This window comes from Plectropomus leopardus, chromosome 3, assembly GCF_026936395.1.
Source record: "Plectropomus leopardus strain MGB_pleo_1.0 chromosome 3, ASM2693639v1, whole genome shotgun sequence".
Classification (NCBI taxonomy): Eukaryota; Metazoa; Chordata; class Actinopteri; order Perciformes; family Serranidae; genus Plectropomus; species Plectropomus leopardus.
The window spans coordinates 30053133-30077761 of NC_142178.1; the positions used below are offsets into that span (position 1 = coordinate 30053133).

Genomic DNA, 24629 nt, shown 5'->3' on the forward strand with positions numbered 1-24629 from the left:
CAGCATTTGCGTTTGTCAACGTCCTGGTGGTGGTTGCCAAGTGCTTTTGTCGCCTTAAACATAACCACGTGCAGCGTAATCCAACCATGTGCTTGTGTTGACATCCTGTGTCAGTAGCAGACACAGAAGGACACCTAACATATAATATATATGTAATATGATGTGGAAGTTGACTGCAAAGTGGCAATAGGTGACGACTGAGGATGAGAATGTGTTAGTGTGTCCCGTGCTATTGGCCCCCGTTGACACTCATCAGCTTTTTTCACACCGATTCAGCATGTTGATTCAACTTCAGTGATGTTGGAGCCCATTGGTGAATGAAATAACTCTGATTGGCCGTTTAGCTAAGCCTATGACAAGAGAAACGAAAGTGAGGATGGTAAACAAAAGGCTAAACTCAAGAGGGTGTGAGATCAAAACAAACTTGTCATGTAAGGTAAGATTCTTTAACTCTTTAGCATAAATATTTCCTGATGGTTTGTGTTAATGTCCACTGACAGCAACATTGCATTGTGTTGTTCATGTGCTAACTGGCTTTCCTTTTTGAATGACGCTTAAAGACTAACGCACTTTGCTGGTGTGGAGAGTTATTTCCTCTTACACAGGCGCAGAACATATTTGCTGTTGCCCGTTGTTTGCAGTCTTTGCGGTGTGTTCACGTGCAACTCTTTGGCCGAGACACTGAGGCAACGCACCAGCTGGGTTTGTAGCCTCCAGTTCTCAGATGTCGGTTTGGTGTGTCTAGGCCCTTACGGAGACACAGTTTGTTGCAGTTCCTGAGTAGTGTATTAAATGGCAGCTATTGAAATTTCCCACAAATGATAAAAATTTAATTCATGCATTCCATATCATATTCAGGGCTCCACAAAATGTTTCTAATAGCAGCTATTGTCCTGCAGGTCGCACTTTGATCAACAATGCTGTGAAAGTTTAGTTTTCTTCTTCTGTCCTGGAGGCAACAATTTGATCTTTTCTACCGTGTGATGAAAGAGGCAAGAAAACTGATAAGCTTAGGAGTTTTCTTTCACATGCCAATCGTTGTACATTTTGATGTGAAGTGCATCCTGGGACACAACTCAATATATAGTCATGCACCTGCAACCTTTTGTCCAAAGGTTTGTTTCCTGTTTGATTGTGTCAGAGTATCTACAGCTGCTTTGGTTACGTTTTGCTGATTTGGAGCTCAAAGGTGGACAAAGCTGTACTTCACACTCACCCAGCAAATCCCATCATTAAGAAGTAGTCACATATCCTTACCTCTTCTGATAACACCACTGCTGTCTCGGCATCAGTATCCATATAAAATCTGATTAACAACATGTTCTTGTATATTTGCATATGTCGTCAAATATTCTTTTTAAAGAACACCACCTAAATTAGGAATTCCAATATGTTTTTTTTTAAATCAGTATATGTGAACATGAGTCACTCTTTCTCACAGTAAGAAACAGAAACAAAGTAAGTCTCAAACTTGTGACGTCACAGGGTATAAAGTCTGGAGCTGATCTATATACAGTGAATGGGAGCCTGATTTTGAGAACCCACAGAATGTTTGTTTTCTTTTTTAAACCCAAACGAATTTTATTCTGCTGTTGTGTTCTCAGGTCTGAAACAGAAAATGTACCCATATACCCAGAACATTACCCTGAGTCTTCTCAGCATCATGTAAAACATCTTTCACAGTTTATTGTCTGTGAAGCAGCCGTTACACTTTATGATATCACAAATGTGAGTTTTACTAATATTTTTGCACTGTCTTAGACCGTAGGATTGATGTGTATGGGTTATAGGTATAGTTCTCCTTTAACACAAACACATTACATAAACCACCATTTTTTACCTAACTTAGATATTTTATGAAAATTGTGTGGAAAAAAAAGAAAACACCTATCAGTTAACAAATATTAAGTAAGTTTTAAAACATCAATGGTAGTTACATTTGTATTAGTTATAACTGAAAACAACAATGCAAACACATAAAAATGCATTACATTTGAAACTGAATAAAGAAGACACAAACACTCCCAAAAAGGACCAAAACCTTTGGACAGTTGTGGATAGCCTTATTACAGATATTGAATGCATTTTTGATAGAATAACCTGTCTATGGCTAGTCCATCTAAAGTTCATTTTTTAAATTTATTTGTGCTTTTAGTATTTTGTGTATGTAATACAAGCTAAAGTATAGGAAAACTTGTTCCAGCCAGTTTTGAAGTCATTAAAATCTATTAAAATTTCAGCATGACATTTCAATATGTGCTGTATGACATCCATCTTTTAAAGGTGCTGCTAAGTGCCTTTGTCAAACAATGCTACAGAACTAGAAGTATAGAGCTTTAAAGGTTCTCCCACTGGTTCTTCAGCTTGCTTTAGTTTAGTCTGATGTAGAGAACCTCTAAAGAAAACAATACAGGGGCTGAAAAGGTTCTTTACTGTTTCTTTAACTTTCGTTTGGTTTAGTTTACTGGAGAAAAGGGCTGGTAGAGAACTTGTTAAGAAACATGAGAGGTTGTTTTGAATGGCAGTGGTGCTACATAGCACCTTAACCCACACCTAAAAAAACGCTAAGGAACCAACATTTTTCTGTTTTGGCCAACATTTTGTATCTGCTGGGATCAGTATATCTGTGACGGGGTCGACAGATTATCGTCCTGGCCGCTTTTTGGGGACAATATTTGGTGTATTGTTGATTATCTGTATCGGCATTTTATCTTAAAAATCGCAGATAAAATGAATTAATTAAAAAGTGCGAAAAAGTGTCATCATGGGAGGAGCTTTTACTTTGAAAAAACTAGGGGAGCTATTTTATCTTTTAATTTTTATTTAAATTTTTACTTGACTTAATAAAAAAAGTTGCAGGGAACTTACTGTATATGATGTTGAACGTTTCAGTTTTGATTTAACCTTTGCTAAAGGCACTAAAAAACAGTTTTGTGTGGGAGTTTGTTGTATTGCAGATTCTAAATATTGACAGGAAGATTTTCATTGTAATTCTAAATGCATATTGGTTCCAATTATCGGTAATCGGTCTCATTAACTGCTAATAATCGGTATCGGCCCTGAAAAAACAATATTGGTCGACCCCTAATTTGTGATAAGCTAAAATCTAACAGTGCTATTACTAATATTACAGCTGCTACTAATAATAACAGCAACATAATTATAGTTTCTAAAGTGTTTTAATTGATGTATTACAATGTGTACATTTTCATCAGGTAAACATTTACAATGTGACTGATCATTTAATTGGTTGAAACTCTATATTTCAGTTCTTTGATCATTTCAGTGTTTTAGTATAACAGTCTAGTTCTGGACAAGATACACAAACCTTCGCTGTTTCCAACTCCAGTCCAATTGTATGCATGCAAACGTTACTTTATATCTTCTACACATTAATAGATAATATCAAAGGCAAACAGGAACAGTCTATTCTCGAGAAATGCAATTACAGTTCAGTACAGCAAAGTTAGAGATCAAGCAACATACTATAGCTTAAATACACCGTTTATGTAGTTAGAAGGCCTTTAAAAAGCCATGACCCTTTGCCATCTCTCTGCAAGATTACAAAAAACAGAAAAATGTGTTTAGTAACACATCATTAGTTGATGAATGATAAAATAGGGTTTTGCTGGAACCTTTTTTTATGTGCATGCAGTTCACTGAATGAGTATTGACGTCTGCAGATACTTCACTTGCAGTCTTTGGAATGAGTTTTAGGATATTTGGTTTTTGACATTTTTAAGCTGTAGCAATGATTCTCCACCCTTGCCATGTCTGTGTTTTGGTAAACTACCTTTGGATACATTTCTTCCTTTAATGACAAGTAAAAGTGGTCATCAGGTGGTGATACACTGTTTCCAGCAAACTAATCATTCATCAGTGATCAGATTGAATGCCTTACTGTTTGTTTTGTTTGTATCTGGGAACCAAAAGCATATGACAGAAAACTTGGCCAACACAGAGACCAGAAAAGACGTTACCTTAGACTATTTTTCAGTAGTTTATTATGACTAACCTTGTCGACTTATTAATGCTCCACACTTTTTTTTGTAGAAAAATGATAGAAGACAAAGGTCAGGTGGGTTGAGATTGCTGCTCTTGAACGTTTTCTCTCGCTACTTTGTACGAGGGGTCGACAGATTCTTGCCCTAGCTAAATCCTGGGGCCGATATTTGGCATTTTGCTGATTATCTGTATCATCATTTTATTTTAATGATCACTGATAATACATTGATAAATTAAAAAGTGCAAAGAAAGTGTCAGCATGGGTGAAACTTTTACTTTGTAAAACTCAGGCAGCTTCTTTATTCTTTTATTTATACTTTTTTTTTCATTTAAATTTTCACTTGACTTTATAAAAAAAAGTTGCCGGGAACTTGCTGTATGATGTTTAAAGTTTCAGTTTTGATTACACATTTGCTAAAGGCATTTAAACAAAGTTTGTGTTGGATTTGTCATATTCCAAATTCTAAATATTGACAGAAATATTTTTATTGTAAATGCATATGTTCCAAATATCGCTTGTCAGTCTCATTAGCTAATCGGTATCGGCCCCGAAAAAACAATATCGGCTGACCCCTACTTTGTACAATAACCAAAAGAGAGAAGCACCAAAACTAGAGGATTTTTATTTTTCTCAGACCCACTATTATGTATACCACTGTATTTTGGAAAAAATTGCCCAAATTCAATACAGAAAATGTGCAAAAAATGCATAATAAAAATAATAATAGTTTACATGGCACTTTTTATAATGTCTGTGTGGAACTTAATGAATCTTGCTTCAGTGTGTTACAGAGGTGGGGCCAAGTCATTGTTTTGCAAGTCACAAGTAGGTTTCAAGTCTAAATCCTAAGTCAAGCCCCAAGTCCTAAACTTTGAGTTCTGAGTGTTAAACAAGTCATGGTTCAGTCTTTTACAGATGTCATGTCATTCTAACAACAGATAAATAAGACGCTAATTGTACAAAAGTTTTTTTAAATTTTGCATTTATTTGATAATACGTTTATTGGAAGTTGGTGCATCTCTGTCCATAATTTTAACCCATGTTTTGCATTCTGCAAGTTATTCTTTGTTGACCACCACATTTTTGTAAATTTAGTAAAATTATCTTAGCAGTCATTTTTTCCAGATGGCACTCAGTAATGTAATGTTAGTTATTCGTGGTTCTCTCCTGCAACATGATTGGATTGGTTTAAATTCAGTGGATCTGGGGAATTACGTGTCGACTTGCTGGGAATGAATTACGTTTCATTGAAATGTTGATAGTTGAAATGAACTGATCAGTGGCACACTTTTAAAAGAACATACTTTAAAATCTTTGGGCGTGAGGCAAGGGGTCATATATTACAGCTTAAAGGGCTGGAGTCAAAGTGAAGTCACAAGTCAGTGGTGTGAAAAAGTCTGATTCAAATTTCAAGTCTTTTTTGGTTTTATCTAGTCGAGTTTAAAGTCATCAAATTTGTGACTCAAGTCCACATCTCTGGTGTGTTGTGTTCAAATCCTCTTATTTAAAGCTCACCTGACATTGAGGCAAAATCAGAGGGTGGACAGGAAAAAAGAACCATTATAAAAATCCATTATTTGACAGTAGCTGTAATTATCTGTCAAAATATCTGACAGTACTGCACTGTAATCTACACACCGACAATTTGTTAGGTGGAAATTTATGCTGATATGCTGTTTTGTCACATAATGACTGTTCATCCACACAGGGTGAATTGTGCTTGAGTTAATAATAACCAAAGTGTCCCAGGGGACAGATAGAGCAGGCTGTCCATATCTGGTGCTGACAAACACCAGCATTAGCTTAAACCTGCTACTCTGCCCTAAACTCATAGTGCATGCCACCAGTACAATCAAATAGCTATAAGAATATCACCAGTCTCGTCTCCGGTATCTGAAAAATCTGATGAGTAGCTACGTCTCTTGCACTGGTAATACACTCCTTTAATGATTAGTGTGATGACCTATAGACGATATGAAAGTTGTTGTGAGATTAACAGAGGAAGTTCTGGTTTCCACATAGCTATCTTTACTGCTACACATCCTCCATTCAAAGTTCCATGTTAACTAGGTGTTGCTATGCTGATAAGAGCTTATTATGCTTTGCTTGTATATTTAAAGACACATCACGCCTGCAATTTTCAACACTGGCCAATGTTCAGCCAGTCCGCTGCAGTGATAGTGCAGCGCCAACGTGGGATGTTGCTTTTACATTTTAACAATTACATTGAAAACAAACATGGAACACAGCCATTTCCAATAGCTTGTGCAGATGGCCACACATTTAGGTGATCCTCACACTTGCCGATGCTAATTGCTCCATTTCCTGAAAATCCCAGTCTTCTGTTCCAATCTTAAACAATGCCCAAAAAGTGCAGAAGCCATGTTTTTGTGTGTTTTGTATTTTGGCACAATCAGTATATAGCACCACCAAAGTTCTGCCAAGCAGTCTGTTTGGAGAGAAATCCTGTATGTTGAAGCATATTCACACAAACATGAAAGTCACACTGGCATCTTAGCACCAGCTGGAGAAATAAGATTATCCTATCAGCAGTGTACAGAGTTTCTAGTCCTGCTATGCTGCCAGTCCCTCTGGACCGCGAGAGCTCGTCGGCATAAAGAGGAGGCAGAGTTAACCACGGGGTGATGAAGCAAATCTACTCTGGCCTTTCAGAGATACAGTTGTTCGGACTAATCTCACTTTTCACTTTGGTCTTGATGTTGTGAAAAGCTATGGCTTATCATTTGGTAACTCAAAGCAGGGGATTGTTGCATCGCTTTGTTTCCCCTGTTTGTTTGTTTTTCACTTTATCTGTTGTGCTCATCCCATCTTGTATTGCTGCTACTCTTGTGTCGACGCCTAACTGGACTTGTGTTTGTTTTAACCTACTTAACAGTTGGGTGAGGTTTACAACATATAGGACAGTAGAATAAGAGCCACATGTTACAACTAACTACACAAATTGTGTGAAAATTTTAGAACGCTATCCTTTAATTGTCAATCTTTCTGGATTGTCCTGATGCAGTGAGTCCAACTGATGTACTGCTCCAGAGAGAATAATACAAACAGCTCCCGTTGTATCTCAGGTCTGCCTGTCTGATGGGGGTCGATGCATTTTCTTACTTTTCAAGAATACCCTACTGAAGTTAGACTCGAGAAAACAACACATTCTGCGCTCTAACAAAGATCACAACTACAACTGTTATTGGAAGGGTTTTTTTCTGCCACCTGTAACTTTTAAAGCGCATGTGTCTAAAGACTGTCAGTCTTAAGTTCACATAGTAGAAACAATACACAACAAGTGCTCAAAAGACTCAGAGATCACATACTCTCACACACAGAAACAAAATAGCAAAAGAACTCAATTCAATGGTTTCCTTTTTTGTTGCGCAGGCTCGAGTACCATTGGCCTCAGGTGAAGCAAGGCTTCAGAGCCAAGTCCTTTCATTGTGTAGTTCTACTAATAAGCACCAGTAGATTCAGCTGGTCCTGCACCCCCCCACCCCACCCCCCACGGCCACTCCACTCCTCAATCCCTCAGGGTAGCAGTCATTAACTGATGGCAGTCCAGATCTCCTCGCAGCTCCAACGGGCCCGGCAGTCTCATGCCCGTCTTCTGATCCACACACCAGCACTTTCCACGCTGGCCGTCACGTGCAGGATGACACTGTGGGCAGAAAACATAGCTAAGATATTGTAGTTATATTAAACAGCTTTTTTAAGTAGAGGTTCAAATATCAGAGCTGCTATTATATATATTTTATATTAACAATTGATAAAATTACTGTGTGTAATGTGAAAGATGTTACTCATAATGGTAAACGTACAGACAGTTATTGCACGACTCTCCGCTCCCTTTACCCCTTTGAAACCAACTTAAAAGAAATGGCCCAGAAATTAGTAAGAAGTACAAGCAAATCATTTTAAATAAATAACTGTAATAATTAGAAATATAGTTCTCTGGAAAACACTCCCTATCTTTTTAAAAATCATTTTCTAAATCTACTAATTTCATGCACTTTGCAGGATATTTCATGCTAAATTGCTCATTTCCTTTTTTTTCTTTGATCTTGAAAAAAATAAAACCAATTTGTTCACAGTTCAAAGGTTTAAATACTTGTCAAAGGTGTCTGAGTGCAGCACAAGACGCGTGGTGTTGAAAGGGTTAAGCGTCACTGAGCTTTAGCATTTTTTTTTTCAATCATTTCTTTCAACTTTACTGATTTGGTCTTGATGTTCTCTTCATTGTATTTTTGACTGCAGTGGGCTTCACCAACAGCACCAACAACACACTGACAACATGATCGACTAAAGCCGGCCTTACACAGAATGACTTCTCAAGTAATTTCACTGTAACAGAAAACGTTTAAATATCTAAATTTAAGTTGTAACACTCTCGTGATCTCGATCGTTTGGTTTAAGGTGGTCATAAAACTCAACTTGAGCTGTCTCAAATCAGTCTTTCTCTCATCTTGATGTTCTGACAAAATCAAATATGTTTAACAATATCATAGTTTTTAGTCTTGGCTCATGCAAATACTGAAGTTCAATGATAAATAAGTATAATTAAGTTCATTGTCAACAACTGCTAGATGTGCTATCTCCTGAGAGAAAGCAGCAAATTGGGCGAACGGTACAAAAGGCATAAAAATATCTTCGCTCCCCTGAACTATGGAAAAGGAGAAGCTGGTGGACCTATGCAGTGAACACAAGTCTGTGTTTAATTTGACATACTGATCTACCAACTAACACTTATTTTAGTGAAAAAACATTTTTTTAAACAGTTTGCCTCTTATTCCCATTGTCTCTTCCCACTAAAATAATGCAGATAACCAATGGAGGCTGGTAGCCAGCTAAGGTGAAAAAATCCTAAAGTTTGTACAGAGATCCAGTTTATTTTAATATGGATTTTATGGATGCTGAATTGACAAGAATACTTTTGACACATGACACTTTTTGTTATCTTGTGTTTCTAAAGTTATGTGTTTTTGGGGACATGTAAGGAATTGCTAATATATCATATTTCTTAAAGGGAGTTTGGGGGAAAAGTTTTCACCAGGCGCAGGATGGGAAATAATCTCAAAAGGAATCTAGTTGTGGTCAAAGTTGAGAGATGGTGTTAGACTTTAATCTTAAAAAAGTGTTTCCAATGTCTTTTGGTGTATGGTAGGCATAACTGGTGAGCACAGTGCAGCATGGAGCAGCTAAAGAGACAGATGTTTCCTTGGAGAGTTGGTTAAGAGACAAACAAAGTTGAAAGAGACTGAATATTGGACTTAAACTTGCCTGGTGGACCCAAATTCAACTCTCAGTGAATGCTACCGTTGCTCCATCTCTGTTGTATGTGAAAATAGGAAACTGCTTGGTAATGTGTTCGGTTAAGGTGATAATTTATCATTTTGTTTGGGTTTTGTTTACATCCTGTTGCGCTGCCCCCAAGAATCAATTAATGCAGGTTTATATAAAACTAAGCACTAGGTAAGAGGTTACAGACTAGTTTGTTTGTCTTGAGAGAGCAGTCAATGCTCTGTCGGCAGGGCCATAATCCTCCAAGATGATGTCAGACCTGATTTCTAAGCTTTTAAAGATGTTTTCATTGTTTTGCAGCACTTGGACTTGTCCTGCATAAATTATCAAATGAAGTTTTGTCGAGTGTAACAATAAGAATTTCAAGTAAATAAATTATTGGACTCCTTCTGTGAATTTTTACAGTTCCTGTAATACAGAACTTATTGGGTGATTTTGCACTTTTCCTGTATTGATTTAGAGTTTTAAAAAAGCCTCCAAGACCTGTTAACAATCTCAGAGGAACCCTGCCATGAAGTGATTGCCAGTTGTCCCTGACGACATTTGCTTTACTGCCCAATAGGGTTTTTATCACACTGCAGTTTTTAGTTAAACAGTAAACAGATGCTTGTGAATCCAAACAGGCAGAGATACTTTAACCACGTTACACAATCAGCAGAACTCAGACTGTTGATGACTGTTGCCTTAGCAGAGCTTTGCTTTTATCACTGACTCTGCGTCTGCTGCTTTGATTGCACTTTCACGTCAGAGCACTCTTATCTCTGGTTTTATGTTCAGTGATTCTCTCACTCTTATCTGCATAGTTGCCCAATCTTGCAAAGACAGAATAGCAAAAAAAGTAACTGCATCCAAAAGCTAATTGCATCCATCACAGCAATAAAGTGATTATTGTTAACAGTTTACAGGAAACCACGTTACACATGCAGTTCAACCCTTGATTCCTGAAAAAGAAACTTTTCAAAACACTTTTCATGTGAGCTTAGGAAAATAAGGTCTTGGCATCGCCATGACAGTCTGCTTGGAGACACTTTTTTGTTGATCTTGAACTACTAAGACCACATTTCATCGGCTGCAGGCATGTTTTGTGTTTTGGCCCACAGTTTGGAAGGAACAGTTTGAAGTATGACGATAGGCATTTTTATTTGTTTTGGCTTCATAATAGAGATTCACAGTTCACCAGTAGACACGGCCAAATAGTGGTCGGCTCAGTAATTCAATCAAGCTCATAACGAGTGTGTTTGATGTCACAGACCTGTTTGGGGTGGAAGTCTCCGTTCTTGTCACAGTTGGGTATGGGGATTGTAAAGAGATCATCGTGTGTGCGGCTGTTTGATGCTAATCTGTCCAAGGCTCTCTGTAGCTCAGCACGGCATGGAGCCTGTGGGAGAAATCAGTTTTGATATAATGGTTATAAACATCATCACTGTTCCAGATGTAGACATGTGTATATTCAGCCAAGTCCCATTCTAAAGTCGTCAAATACTGCTGCTTTGTCAGTCATTTCAGCGTAAGATACCAACGCCAACGGACAGTGCCCAGTGGTTGCTTCTCGAATGAATGTAGAGCCAAACTGTGATGTTCATTTTTTTTTTTTTTTTCCTAATCATGTGCTTTTGTTGACATCCCAACGATGGTCGGGGCATCCAGGAACATCAACAGCAGACGCAGGAGGATGCCCAGAGTGTAATATGTAGATGCAAAAGTCCACTGACAGAGCGGCGATTTTGTGACGCCTTATAATGAGAATGTGTTTGTATGTTTGCATCTTCATAGCTTTTCAAAAGAGAGACAAAGTTGAGGTACTAAAATCTAAAAATCAGCCACCAGGCAAACTGGAAAAACAGGAAATGTTTTTGGATTCCCAACTTAAATTTTCCCAACCTTCATGTTTTTGAAATAACACATTTTAATTTATTAATTGAAGGGTATTGGCCAGAGTCACAAAAGTTTTAATTTTACACTATGAAATTTTAGGACCCTTACATCAACCCATTCGCCATTAAAAAAATATTGACATTGTTCATTTCTGCAAACCACGATCGTGTTATATTTGCATGCTTCATATGTGTCACATTTAATGTGTCTGAAGAGACTTAATATGTGAGCTAACTTTGTCATCAGATGGTGGAGGGGATGGTGGATAGAGTGTCACCCAGACAAGATGTTTCCAAGCTGCAGACCACTGCTCAAAACCAGCAAACAACAAAACTAATATTGTTTTAGCAAGTCATTGCTGTCTTTCCAGCATATTTTCATGCACCAAACATTGGTGTTTTGCAGTGACTTGTTGGTGGGGATAGTGTTACAAGAATGTTTTCTTTTTTAGAGATTGCTGTGTTTCCAGTGGGGATTCTGCCACCTAAACCGAATTTATTAAGCCCAGACATGAACCTTCCTTATCCATAACCAAGTTGTAATTGTACCGAAACCTAACCACACATTAAACACAGCTTTGTTGAAACATAACCTTTCAATGTATCCATTAAATAATAGCATGCAAATGTAATGTATCCATGGTTTGCATAAACGTACAATGCCAACATCCTCTCTGTCTATTTGGTTCCTTCAATTGTAAGTCCATGTAGATGTAACTAGGACTAAGGATCAGCTGCATAGAAACCACAAGCCAACTAATGACTGCATGTGACTGGCACATTTTTCAATCAATCTGCGCAGCCAGTCCAACTGCATTTTCACAAAGTCTTTAAAAACATAAAAAAATCTATAAGTGGGAGGCTGTGGCATAGCTGTGCATTCGTGTAACACATTCCTGTGTTAAATGAATGCACTGAAATGTGGTAAAACCCAACCTGTTAGTGATTAATGTGGATGTTATAATCCTGCTCTTGCCAATGTTAAAACGGCAAATTGCATGTTAATGTCAGTGTACACCTGTACTTTATTTTGCAAGACCGCAATTAAAGGTTACGGTCTGTAAATAACTAATTTTTACATTTATAACCTCACTGTTGCGCTTGTGGCTTTGGAACTATAAAGCTGTAATGTGAAACACCTGCTGGGGTTTGAGGCATGTGCTGCAGAGTTTTCTGTTTAACTGATAAGATGTTAGACGATTATTTCTCTCACCAGTGCCGCCTTGGTCTCCTCTCTGGCTGTGTTGCTTCTCTGATTTGTGGACTTTGGAGGGTGTCGTGCCAGAGTCTTCTGTATGCAGCGCTTGTCCTGTGGACTGCACCGGATATTGCTGTTGTTTGGGTGCTCAGGGATGATCTCATCCTGCCTGTCCATAGCTAAAGGATGAGAATAATGCTTTAGTTCCTTAAAGGGACAGTTCACTCCAAAACCTAAAAAACATAAATTTTCCTCTCACCTGTAGTGCTATTTAGCAATAGTAGATTGTTTTGGTGTGTGTTGCTGAGTGTTGGAGATATCCACAGAGACGTCTGTCTTCTCTCTAATGTAATGGAAATAGATGGCACTCGGCTTGTGGTACCAAAAAACTCAACAGCAATGTTTCTTTCCAGAAATGATGACCCAGTTATTAAGGATAATCCACAGATCTTGTTGTGAGCAGTTTCATGTAGGAACTATTTTCTTTCTAGCAAGTAACACCTCCCAACCGCATAATCACACAGAACGAAGTGTGCGTCTACCGCAAGCTCACCTAGCACCACTGAGCTAGTTAACATTACTGCTTGGCGACGGAGGACCCCATAAATGTTTACATCTGGTGCTGTCACAAGCGCGAGCCTCTCGTCCATGAGTAGATGCACGCTTCCTTCTGCACAGTGCTACTGTTGGCATGCATAGTTCATTAGAAAGAAATAGTTCCTACATGAAACTGCTCACAGCAAGGTTTGTGGATTATCTTGAGTAACCGGGTCATGATTTCTGGAAAGAGACATTACTGTTGAGTTTTTGAAATGTATTCTTGGCACTTTGAGCACCACAAGCTGAGTGCCAGATAGTTCCATTATATTTAAGAGAAGGCAGACAACCCAACCCTAGCTTATATCTTCAACCAGAAACTCACGCCCAAACAATTTAGATTAAGAAATAGCACTACAGGAAATATTGAAAATATGTATTTTTGATTTTGGGGTGAATTTTCCCTTAAAATTCAACAACAAGATGGACACTGCAATGTCAAATTTATTACAAAAACAGTTTATTGCAAACATCCATAGTGCTTGTGTAGGGCATGATTGTTAATGCAACACAATAATATCACATTTTAATGATGTAAGCATAATTTAGGGCAACCTTCATTTATGTTAATGATTAGTTTGGGTGTCAGATATAGAGCAGGAACAGCTCTGCCTTTCCTCCTTGTCCTTCCACATAACATCCCATACAGCTGAACATGGTGAGATGTAGGCTAAAAATGAGGCCAGGTTAACCTCAAGGACACAGAGCCGTGTTCCCGCTCTGGGGGGTTATCTGTACCTCAGCTCTCACCCTCAACTGCTGCACCACAGCCATGCCACGAGTTTTGAGGTTTTTTAAACGATACCACCCCTGTTCTGCCACCCTCCGTACATTGTGGTCTGTGCCACATTCACCTTTGCATCCCTATAATCCTGCAGCTCTGTGGCCCTGCAGGCAGCCAGCTGCTTCCTCAGGAAATGCCCCCCTCCCTCTCCATTCTCCACCCCTCCACAACAACCTCACTCAGTGCCAGATGGAGGTTGTTAGAAGGTATTTGCACTGTCACAAGTGGGCACAACTGCGATCTTGTGTGTGTGTGTGTGTGTGTGTGTGTGTGTGTGTGTGTGTGTGTGTGTGTGTGTGTGTGCGTGCGCGCACTAGTTGGTGGCTGGGGGACACAAGATGGGCAAAATGAGGAATAAAGGTTGTGTGAGCCTTTCTCTGTGCACATGCATGCTGTTTTTTCACCTATGGCTTGTAAGACTTGGCAGAATCTTGTTCTTTGTGCTCATAACCCATGGCATTTTACAGACTGGCACCGGAATCAAAGCACTTCAAACTGGAGTTTTACCGTTTTGAAGCTGTTCTCGCTCTGATCATTGAACCAGATCTGAGCTCTGGTTAATATCTGAGGTCACTGCCAGGCATTCGGTTAATTGCTGTTGGCAAAGAGACAATGAAGGTGGCCCAGTAGCCCCCTTGATCATGTGCAATGTGCAGTTTTTTCTCAGGTCTATAGTGCAATGCACGAAGGCACACATGCACACAATCCAAACCAATGCAAGCTTGTTTTTTGCAGGACTAGTTCTCGAGCCAGTGCTTTCAGGATATTGATCCTGCGCCATTTTCTGGTGAAGATTTAAAAAAAAAAATTTACAGCTCAGTGACAGGATTTTGAAGCCGTCCGTGCTTCTCTAAACTTCATAGACAGTCATCTTGCTTGGCTCGGCTTGTCTGGGGGGGAAGTGTCTCTTGGCTGTTTGTATTTTTAGTCTTGTTGCTGTTAAGGGCCAGCTCATCAGCACTTTCTTCCACAAGAGCCCAACAGGGTTTCAGCTGTTTCCTTTGTTCCAAGTTGTTCTTTCTCCTCTTTCGCCAGTTCACACTTTTCCGATTCCACGCTCTTTTCGTAGTGCGAGCCAAAGTGATTTATAAGTGGGTCAGGGGTGGCATGTCCTGTTTGCTACCACTGCTGTTTTCAATGGAGGAAGTTGCCACTTCTCTGTGTGGTTTCATTCGATTTGGATCAGCAGCTCTTGGCTTTTGAAATATAATTCCTGCAGTGCATTATCAGCCCGAGAGCTGGTACACTGCGGTGCATTGGCAGTCACAGGTGCACAGCTAAGATAAGGGTATATCTTGAGTAAACATACTGTAATCATACGCAGAATCAGGAACAGCCTTTACCTGTCTTTTCTATCTTTTGATGCATTTTAATAAGCTGAAACTAGGACAACAAGATCCACTGAAGACATAAAGAAATACCACTGCTTATTAATCCACAGGTTAATTTGATCATCAAATTCATTTTTGAAATCTTCTTTAAGTCTTATTTTAATAGCCTCTAGTGAGGACAGTACAGCATGTGATTAGCACATAGCCAGTGCTGTTACGTATAATTACTGTGATACAGCAGTGATCAATACAGCAGCGTGAACACAAAGCTCCATTATGTTAGCACTTAACTGACAAATTCCAAATCTATTACACAATAAGCTGCATTTCTGGCTCATTCTAGTTCTTAGTTAAGTATTTGTTGTCACATATCAGCTGCCGCACTTGCAAATGTATTTGTCACACTGTCCACCAGACGTGTGAGCATCATTCGCTGTGGGATGAGAGAGAGAGAGCAGTCTGACTGGCAGGCTCTCTCCTCGAGATGAACACATCACTTTACAAGTTCATTACACTTACATGATCTCATGTACATTATGACAAGTCAAAAATACCTCTACTTTTTAAATATTTGCCTTTTCTTTGCACAACAGTGACCTAAGGAACTAAAGCAGTTGTCAGATTTCAAATTCCACAGTTTGTGGCTTTAAAGCTGAACTTGTAAACCCCAAAGACAAATATCCTCCTTAAATAAATATTTAGTTACGCGCAGCGAGATTGGCGAGTAGTTTCCGATAGTTTATACTTCCACTAACTTCAGTGTTGGATCTAAGCCAACAGGGAGTCTGCTATGTGAGACCTTTGTACAAAAACCTGAGATGCACCCTTTTGTTGCATATCATTTGTGCTGCATTTAGCACAGACACACTAAGGATAGTGACAGCGGGATCATGAAGTGAGGAAGATAAATTAGACTTTCTAATTTGAGTTTGAAAACACTAAGAGGAGCTGCTGTACGACTTCCTTACAGGGCATAGCCAACTGGAGTACCAGCCAATATTAGCTTATCACAGACATATATGTATTAGCATATGTTATAGCCAATAAGTAACAAGATATATGAGAACATGTTTTAGAGCACCAGTTCTTCAACTGTAAAATGTCCCACTCAGTTCATATTTTGGTTAAAATAAAAAATTAAAAAATAAAATCCTGATGTAAAAGATGGATATAAGATAGCTAAACCTCAAGTGGTTGAAACTTTTCATTTTGCAGCAGTGAATGTTTTTAAAGGATTTTGTGAAGTGAGGTTATGTGTGGCGTATGAAGCGCAGTACATGGTGTTTGGTGTGCCCTAAGTTTGAAAAAGTGGCAGGAGTACTGACACAGAAGCGAAGCGATGTACTGCTGCAAAATGGATTTTGGCCACGTAAAAAACGGTCCACCGAAAGTAATCAACATCGCTTTAAGTGTAAACCAGATTGAGCATATTTTCTCGGCTTTACCTCTCTGTCAGACAGTTTTTTCCTTTGGCACTACATTTCCTCGACCATAGAACTTCCATATTCCTACGCATAAGCACAACTGTGCCGCGCACTGTATTACACTGCAGATCGGCTGTTTGGGTCAGATGTTCAGCAGTTTATGGAGGTGACAAAAAATACAAGAAAATAGTGATTATGACAGTGACAAAGAAATGCCGTTCTCTGGGGAGCCAAGAGGACCCCTTTGTGGACCAGAGTAAACAGATGGAGAATTTTTGCAGTGGGAGATTGTATTAACCCAAAGAGAGAGGGAATATAGGAATAGGAAATAATAAAGAAGTTTTACGGTTGAAAAAAGGTAGTATCAAAGGAAAGGGCTGTCTGGACGCAAGGTAAAGTGCTAAATATATTATCAATATAGTGTACACTTAAACTGATATTGATATTTTCATGTGGGACTTTTTGTGGGACTAAAGTTTTTTAAAATACATTTTGCTGCTGACCCCAGTCCACATTGGCAACTGGGGGTGTGCCGACTGCCATCTACTGTAGGTAATACATTGATTGTGGATAAAAACTTTATACAACCCAACTTAAAAAAAATCCAAACTGTCCTTTTAATGGTGTGTAAGACCACAGTGACATCACTGTTGGGAGTGGTTGCGGGTGCAACTGGTATGATTATATATGTAACCAGTCACAGTGAAAAGGGAAGTAAACACATTGATTTTCCACTTGGTGTTAAATTACACTTTAAGATATTTGTTTCTGTTAAATAAGATCAGATATCTAAAATACAAAGAATGAGAAATGCAATAGCAGAGCAATGATGCAGTCAGTATTGTTAAGATTTACACTTCTAATACATCTAATATATGCTATTTAGATATTTATTTGTCCTTTCAGTTATTGTGTGCCGTACATCAGTCGTCAGATAAACACGCAACTATAATAACACCAACAAGAACACCAAAACACAAACACATCAACACATTAAAATGTGTCTTACGCATTGTCTTACTGCTCAATGCACAGGCATCAACTCCATTACTGAGGCCTTAGTCTTTGGTCATTTCTGCGCCCTCGTTTTATTCATTTATGTTTTACAAACAATGGGATTAGCCTGATTTTGGCTCAATATCAGTCCACAAAACTCGCTCTTTACGGCTTAAAATGTAACTTTTTACATTCACAGTTTCACAAGAGACAGAAAAACATTTTTCCTCTCCCTACTACACTAAATAGAATAGATTAGATTATATTGACAGCAACTAATCCCCTAAAAAATGAATACTCTTTTGAGAGGCTTCTCCTCCAAAATGCACTTTGTGTTTTGTGTCACACCGTGGGGTTTTTTTTTTTCATCAGTTTCTGGAAGGGAGCTCAAAAGTCAACTAGGCTTACTACCAAAAAACTGTTCTCTCCAGTCAACACTGGATCCTGGTTTCCAGGCAGAGGATTTCTTTGAATCAGTTAATCATCAGAGGTTATGTCTAGTGCAGTCGTAAGAACACTACCAGCATGTGTTGTTAGAGGGCCAATGGAAATGTTGTGACTCTTTACAGTGTCATGTGTCAGAAGAAAGATAGAAGGTTAAATCGACACTGAATCACAAAGGCAACTTTGTGAAACGGAAACCTGCTGCTGCACTGACTGATGCTGCTTTGGCGACTTCCCATCCAACTTATGTCAAAACAGACATGGAGAAATATGACATGTTTGTGAGTTTAAATCCAACCACAGCAGAGTAGCAGCAGTTTACTGTCGCCTTTGATTTAGTCCTGATTTACCCTTTTAGGGGAAGAAAATAATTAGCAGCTGCAAATCTGAAAATAATTACAAGCACACGTGCCTACTTTCAAACCTAATCTACAGAATATATTGTTTGAATTTCACAAGTATTATTTATTATATTTAGGAGAATATCCAATTTATTATTGCTGCTGTAGAGTTCACAGAAACTAAAGCCAAAAACAAAACTATCATAACTATGATTTAGCCAAAGCAGCTTTCTAGCAACTGATTTATTTTCAACAATTTGGATGACTATACTTTGAAGAAATGTGTAATATTTCAGCTTGAAAGACTTGAAACGGTTATTGTGTTTAATAAGCCAGACATAACACACGCAGGTGTGGATCAGAGAGAAAAAAAAATATGAATAAAGGGTTGAGCAGAAACTCATCCAGATGGATCATCATCAGAACAAACATTATTCTTTATCCTGACAAAAATCTTTTGGATCAAAACATGCATGATTAAAATAAAACATGTTTTGGGAACTTGAGTGCAGTGTGAGGTTTTTCCCACATTCACTGCCTCCCCTGAGATTCATGGTTTCTTCAGTCTTTAGGAAGCAATCCTGTTTTTCATCAAGATAAAACGTGTTGAAAGACATTCGCATTTGTGTCACTTATTCAACAATATACACTGAACTGAGATATATATCATCTTTAACTCTTTAGGGTTTTAACTCAATAGGGCAGACTCCATCACTACTTGTTTTGTAGATTTTCTGTATTGCAGATCTGTAAGTAAATGCTGTCATAGTGAGATTGGGTCATCTTAGCCATAAATCACTTGTTGATGCACTCATGGTACAACTGCTGCATGTGATGAAAAGGTCTATGAATAGAGAGAAACTTGGAGCTGCAGTGAATTAGGTCAAACTATTCTGAGTTACATCATTAACTTAATTTTGAATGGATTGTTCTTTTATTATATGTGCAAGATTAGGGTCTTTACTGGAGGTGCATGGAGAGGAAGTCAGTTCTGCAGTGTTTGTATGGGCCAGTGAAGGGGTGTTGCACCTTTGCAGCCCAGTGGCCAGATGAAAATGTTTGCATTGTACATTTCTGTAAACCACAAACATGTTACATTTGCATGTTTTTTATGTATCATATCAACATTGTGGAGGGAATGGTGAACGCCACTGTCCGAGACAAATAACAAAACCGGCTGTTTTTAAGCGAGTCACTGCTGTCTCCTCCAGCAGCGTTTTAGCCGCCAAACGTTAGTGTTTTACAGCAACCCGCCACCATGTTTTCATCGAGGACAGTGCCACTGAAAGCAGTTGGTTTTTTACCAAGGCATTATTATGTTTCAAGTTGTGTTTTAGCCCCCAAGAAATGGTATTTTATGCCAAAATATGATCTTTTCTTCACTAAAACTAAGTGATTCTGTGCCTAATCCTAACCAAACATTAACCACAGGGTTGTTGAAATGAAAAGTCATCTGCTAGATAATAACATACAAATGCAATGCGCCTGTGCTGCCAAAGTGCAGGCCACTTTTCGAGACCATCAAACAACAAAACCAGTTGTTTCTTAACGAGTCCCTGCTGCCTGTTCCAGCTGCTTTTCAGGCAGCAAGACGAGGATGTTTTGTAGCGAGCCATTGCTCTTTTTTACTGGGACATGGCTGCGTTTCCTGTTGGGATAATCTAATGAAAAGCTGTCATTTATACGAAGACATAGCTGCTTTTCCAGCTCTGATAGTGTGTCCAAAACCGGGTACTGAAATTTTTTTTCCTAACCATAACCAATCTAACCACGTTAGCCATATAAAGTTTTAACGTATCTAATTTAATGTGTAATGCCAACACTTTTTCCTGTAGATTAGACTTGACCTTTGCTCTGTTACCCATTACTAACAGATACAATATTCAATCTTTATTTAAAGGCATAAGTGACAACTGCTCCAAAAATACACTTACAAAGAAAATCTCAATTATTATGACATGTAAATGACTGCTTGATTTTATTACTACATTAAATCTCAGCTCTTAAGGATTCACCGTCCTGCTTAGATCAGGCTTGTTTCATGGCCAACACATTGTTGGATTGTTTATGTATCTCCCGGCTCCAACACTCGGAGGGGCCTAATCACATTTACTCCTGCACGAGAGCCCCAGCTGTACAAATGTGCTGTACAACCCAAAGAAAGCAAATACACAACATTAAGGGACATCTGCTTTAAAGAGGGAAAATCCTCACACAGCATCCCGAAAATGCATACACATCTCTTCACAACTCCCAAAACGTGCTGAGGACTCCTTGCTCGTAGGAGGGAAAGGAAAATCTAGGTTAGCATGCTGCTTTCATAAAGACCTGCGTGCGTCACAGTAAATTGGGCGTAGTTGGACAGAGCCGGGCTCCATCGACAGCTTCATTCATGCAGCTCCTTCGGTGCCTGTTGGTGTAAGACTTTTCATATCTGACATCTGTATCAGTTTGTAAATAATATCCGTTTCACTGTCGGAGGGACGCATTTGAATACGACTCCGGGGCAGACTCGGCAGGAATGCGGGAACGTATGCCAACACATGCACGATGATTTATTCTAAGAATTAAGATAGAGAGGGGTTTCTAAGAATGAGATATTAGGATGCACTAAAGCTGTCTTAGACCTTGACATAAGATGCAGGGTAGTGCTTGTTGTTGCTATGGAAATTTGGTTCAAGAATAGCCTTAAGGTTGATGCTTTTTTGAGAGAGAAATACATAGTTTTGGACCAAAGGAAATGGACTGATAACTCTTGCCAGCCCGATTTCCTGAGTAACCTCACCTTAGCTAATTCTTTTCCTTGGCAGTTAGAAGACAACCTTAAAATGAAGTGACAAACAAGTGCTATGTTGCAGAATCTAGACCCAGAGCTGTAATTATTAGCCTGAACACCCTAAATTCCCTTCAACCAGCTGAGATCTGCCTCTATCCTCAGGTCCTTTTCATTATGAATTCTCTTGGTTTTTAAAAACCCTCTTCTATTTTTATCTAGTATGTTCACTGTTGCTAGGAGTGGGGCAGTGTCAGACATGTATTCAGGAGATGCACCCCCTTGTTTAATAATGCATAAGTACGGTGAATGCGCCACAAAGGAAATCTCTTGCTTGTGACTGGAGTTGCTCTTCGCCTCTCCCCCATGCCTCTCTGATTGTCTCTCCGCTGCCATGGTTTACATTGAACATTCTTATACGGCGAATCTGAGCTGCTGCCCAGAAGAATTGATTTACAGTGAGATTTATTGGGCAGAGCTTCCTCGCTTTGTTATGACAGGCTCCAGGGGTGAGAAGGAGTGCGGAGGCAAACAGAACTCAGCACTCAGATTACAGAACACCAGAAGCAAAAACTTATGAACTTTCCAAAAAAATATTCCATTTACTGCCGCCCCGCCCTGAAGAAAAAGACCCAAGACTCTCCCCAGTGCACTATAACCCAGTTCCGGGCCAGTGGATCGGACACACGCAGGATCAAAGACCAGAAATAATATTCGGGGAGTGCATTCTGCAAGATAAACCAGTGTGGATCGACTGAGTCGGGCCAAGCTGAGACAGCCCTCCGTTTTTATCACGCTCTGAACAGCTTTCCTCTTCTTTCTGATTCCATTTAGTCATGCTATGTGCCGGCCTAACCTATGCTGGCCCTGCACAGAGAGCAGAAGGCTCTCATTTCAGCTCTGGCAGTAAGAGTGCCGATGAGCTCATCCTCATGAAGGAGCTGGACGCGGTGGGCGATGCGCTCGAAGGCTTGTTGTGTGAGGGGGGGGTTGCACCCAGGGCCAGGGGAAACAGATGCTGCAGTGAAGATGAGAGTCCTGGGAGTTTTATATTGGCTAAGTTCATCCAAATCTTTGGTGTTCTGGCACTAGCTGATAGCCTACTGCGATTACCAGTAACTGTCTGGGAGCCTCAGTGGGAGCAACGCCGGGCCAGTTAGTTGATAATCTGGAACAAATGGAAGAACCACCTTGTCTGCGACACATTTTAACAATTGTCTCATATGGCATAATGGAAATCAACACCACTCCCTTTGTGAAGAGCGGAGGAAGACAAACAGTAGAGGCTGTTTCATCAGGAGAAAGAACGTCAGAGCAGTGAACTGGATGTGCAGATAAGACATGCAATATTAGAAGTCCCACTGTGTGAAAGTGGAAACAGACTTTCTTCTTTGCAAGAGGAATGCAGCAACAAGGAGGAGAATGAGGAGCCGTCCCAAAAGAGTGTGATCGACAGAAGAAGAGTTAGATATCTGCTGCAGCAGCAGGAGGAGGAGGAGGAGAAGGAGGAGGAATGGGGGCGTCCATGAAAGAGCACCAAGTGAATTACTGATTGCAGAGAGCTCTAATAGCCCCAGACTGGCCACACTCCATTACAGTCATTTCATACAGCAGCTTTTATTACCTCCTCCCATTACAAACACATATACACACACACACACAAACACACACACATACACACACACACACACCCGCACACACCCCACACTCACACACTCACACACACACGCACACACACACCCACACACGCACACACACGCACACACACACACACACACACACACACACACACACACACACACACACACTCTCTCTCTCACATTCCCACCACAATGCATTGCACTGCACGACTACCTGCAGGGTCTCAGTTTAACATGGGCATGGTAATTGCACACCCAAGAGTTGCTGGGAAAGGGAAATTGTTAATGTCACCATATGCATTAACCAAATTTCCTGCACTAAAACAGGCAGCTAACTTGCACGCCATACAGAGTGCAGACACATGCAGCAGAAACTCCTCACACACACATACACACACACACACACACACACACACACACACTCACATGCTCACACGCCCACCTCAGCTATCACCACAGCGCTCTCTTCTCTGAAGCCTGCTCTGCGTCTTACAGCAGGGCCCCTTTCACAGCGAGCGGCCGCAAGACAGCAGAGGGACTGTGTGCGCTCTCCCATCAGGCCATGCGTGAGGAGCTGGTGTGTGTGCACGCTCTGGTTCAGGGCTTAGCCGAGATTAGGGTAAACAAGCAGCACATTGTCACACCCCCCCCCCCAACTCTGACCCTGCCCGGCTCAGGTAAGGCCCAGCGAGCGGAGACAGAAAATATTCTGGTCCGCAGGGCGAGAGGGACGCCAGTCCAGGTCTAGAGAGGCCTGCTGAGCTATGATTGACAGTTGCATCTTGACATTTGCAGATTTCAAATGTCTTGTAATGGCATTGGTGATTTTTTAAGTGTAATTGACAACAACGAAGAGGAAGAAGACGTGTATTATCATCAGTTCACACACATTCTCTGACCCCTTCCCTCTCACCTGAGTTCTCCTCCACTTCCCTCTCATCAGTGCACACCCCCTGGCCGTGCATCAGCGAGTGCAGTGGTCTCTCCACACCACGCGGTGGGTAGCAGCGGAGGCCCGTGCCACAGCGGGGCGAGTAGACGCCACAGTGAGCCCCTTTTGGCAGGGCGCAGGTGGGGCAGCAACCGCAGCCGGGCTCTCGCACCGTCTCCTCGCAGCCCTCTGGCAGACGGCAGCTGGCCAGCCTCTCCTCGGAGCACACCGGGCAACGTATGGCCTGGTCCGACAAGCCCAGTGCCACCAGCGACAGGGCGCCAAATACCCAAAGGCTCCAGCAGGACGGAGCTACTGCCACGCCACCTCCACGCACCATGGCAGCCCCGGCACCTGCACGCAATCCTTTGCCCTCGTGCGTATGCTCCCCCTTTTTTTGCTTCCCTCTCCTCTGAGTGTTGTGCAGCTTTTGATCACTTTCAACTTCAAAAGCAGATTTTAGAGCAACAAGGGAGGTTTGAGAGGAACGCTTTGTCCAGGATAGTCTTTGATATTTTCAGCTGGTTAGTGTTTCAATTGCAGAGACACAATGCCTCTGCTGTATTGCCTCTCCGTTCCTCTGATTCAATTTCACAGCGCCGAAATTGGAGCCTGCTCGTGATCTGCTCGTCTGGCAAATGTAGTGGTGATAAGAACTAGTTTTTGTTGTGTTGGAATGAAACAGTTGCAGGAAGGTATATCCACCACTGTGTTCAGGTGAGTCTTGCTCTCTCCTTTAAGTCCAGAGGCTCGCCCGCCCTCTAATGAAACACCCAAAAAAATCTGGTCTACAAGTGTCCAAAGCAGGTCATCAAAAGCCAGCGTTTTTTAAGTAACAGCTGCAGTTTCCTCCTCTTGCTGGTGTGCAGTGTAAAGGACTCGCTCCTGAGAATGGCTCAACATGAGTGGCTCTCCTTGGACTTTATACTGGTCCATGGACACGCCTCTTTCTACAGTGAGAGAGGAGCTGAAAGGCACAGCAG

At 40.5% G+C, this 24629-nt stretch overlaps 2 protein-coding genes across 2 annotated transcripts in view; one reads left to right on the forward strand and one right to left on the reverse strand.

Moving 5' to 3' along the window:
* The window catches only part of LOC121941541 (zinc finger protein Aiolos-like), a 69725-nt gene that overhangs the window by 30043 nt on the left and 15053 nt on the right, over positions 1-24629 (forward strand). The window lies entirely within an intron of this gene.
* Positions 3161-24543, reverse strand: LOC121941543 (insulin-like growth factor-binding protein 4). Its single transcript, XM_042484360.2, has 4 exons — positions 23629-24543; positions 12401-12564; positions 10566-10691; positions 3161-7673 (listed from the first exon to the last, which is right to left on the reverse strand). Exons 1-4 carry the CDS (start codon positions 23984-23986, stop codon positions 7536-7538), a joined length of 786 nt encoding a protein of 261 aa, XP_042340294.1. The 5' UTR covers positions 23987-24543; the 3' UTR covers positions 3161-7535.

Bases quoted from the DNA above. Each gene is read 5' to 3' on its own strand.
- LOC121941543 (XM_042484360.2), bottom strand. From the start codon at position 23,986: ATGGTGCGTGGAGGTGGCGTGGCAGTAGCTCCGTCCTGCTGGAGCCTT. The intron at 12,565-23,628 runs GTGAGAGGGAAG...CTCATCCTTTAG, and splicing joins GGAAGTGGAGGAGAACTCAG to CTATGGACAGGCAGGATGAG. The intron at 10,692-12,400 runs GTGAGAGAAATA...TTTCTCCCACAG, and splicing joins AGGAGACCAAGGCGGCACTG to GCTCCATGCCGTGCTGAGCT.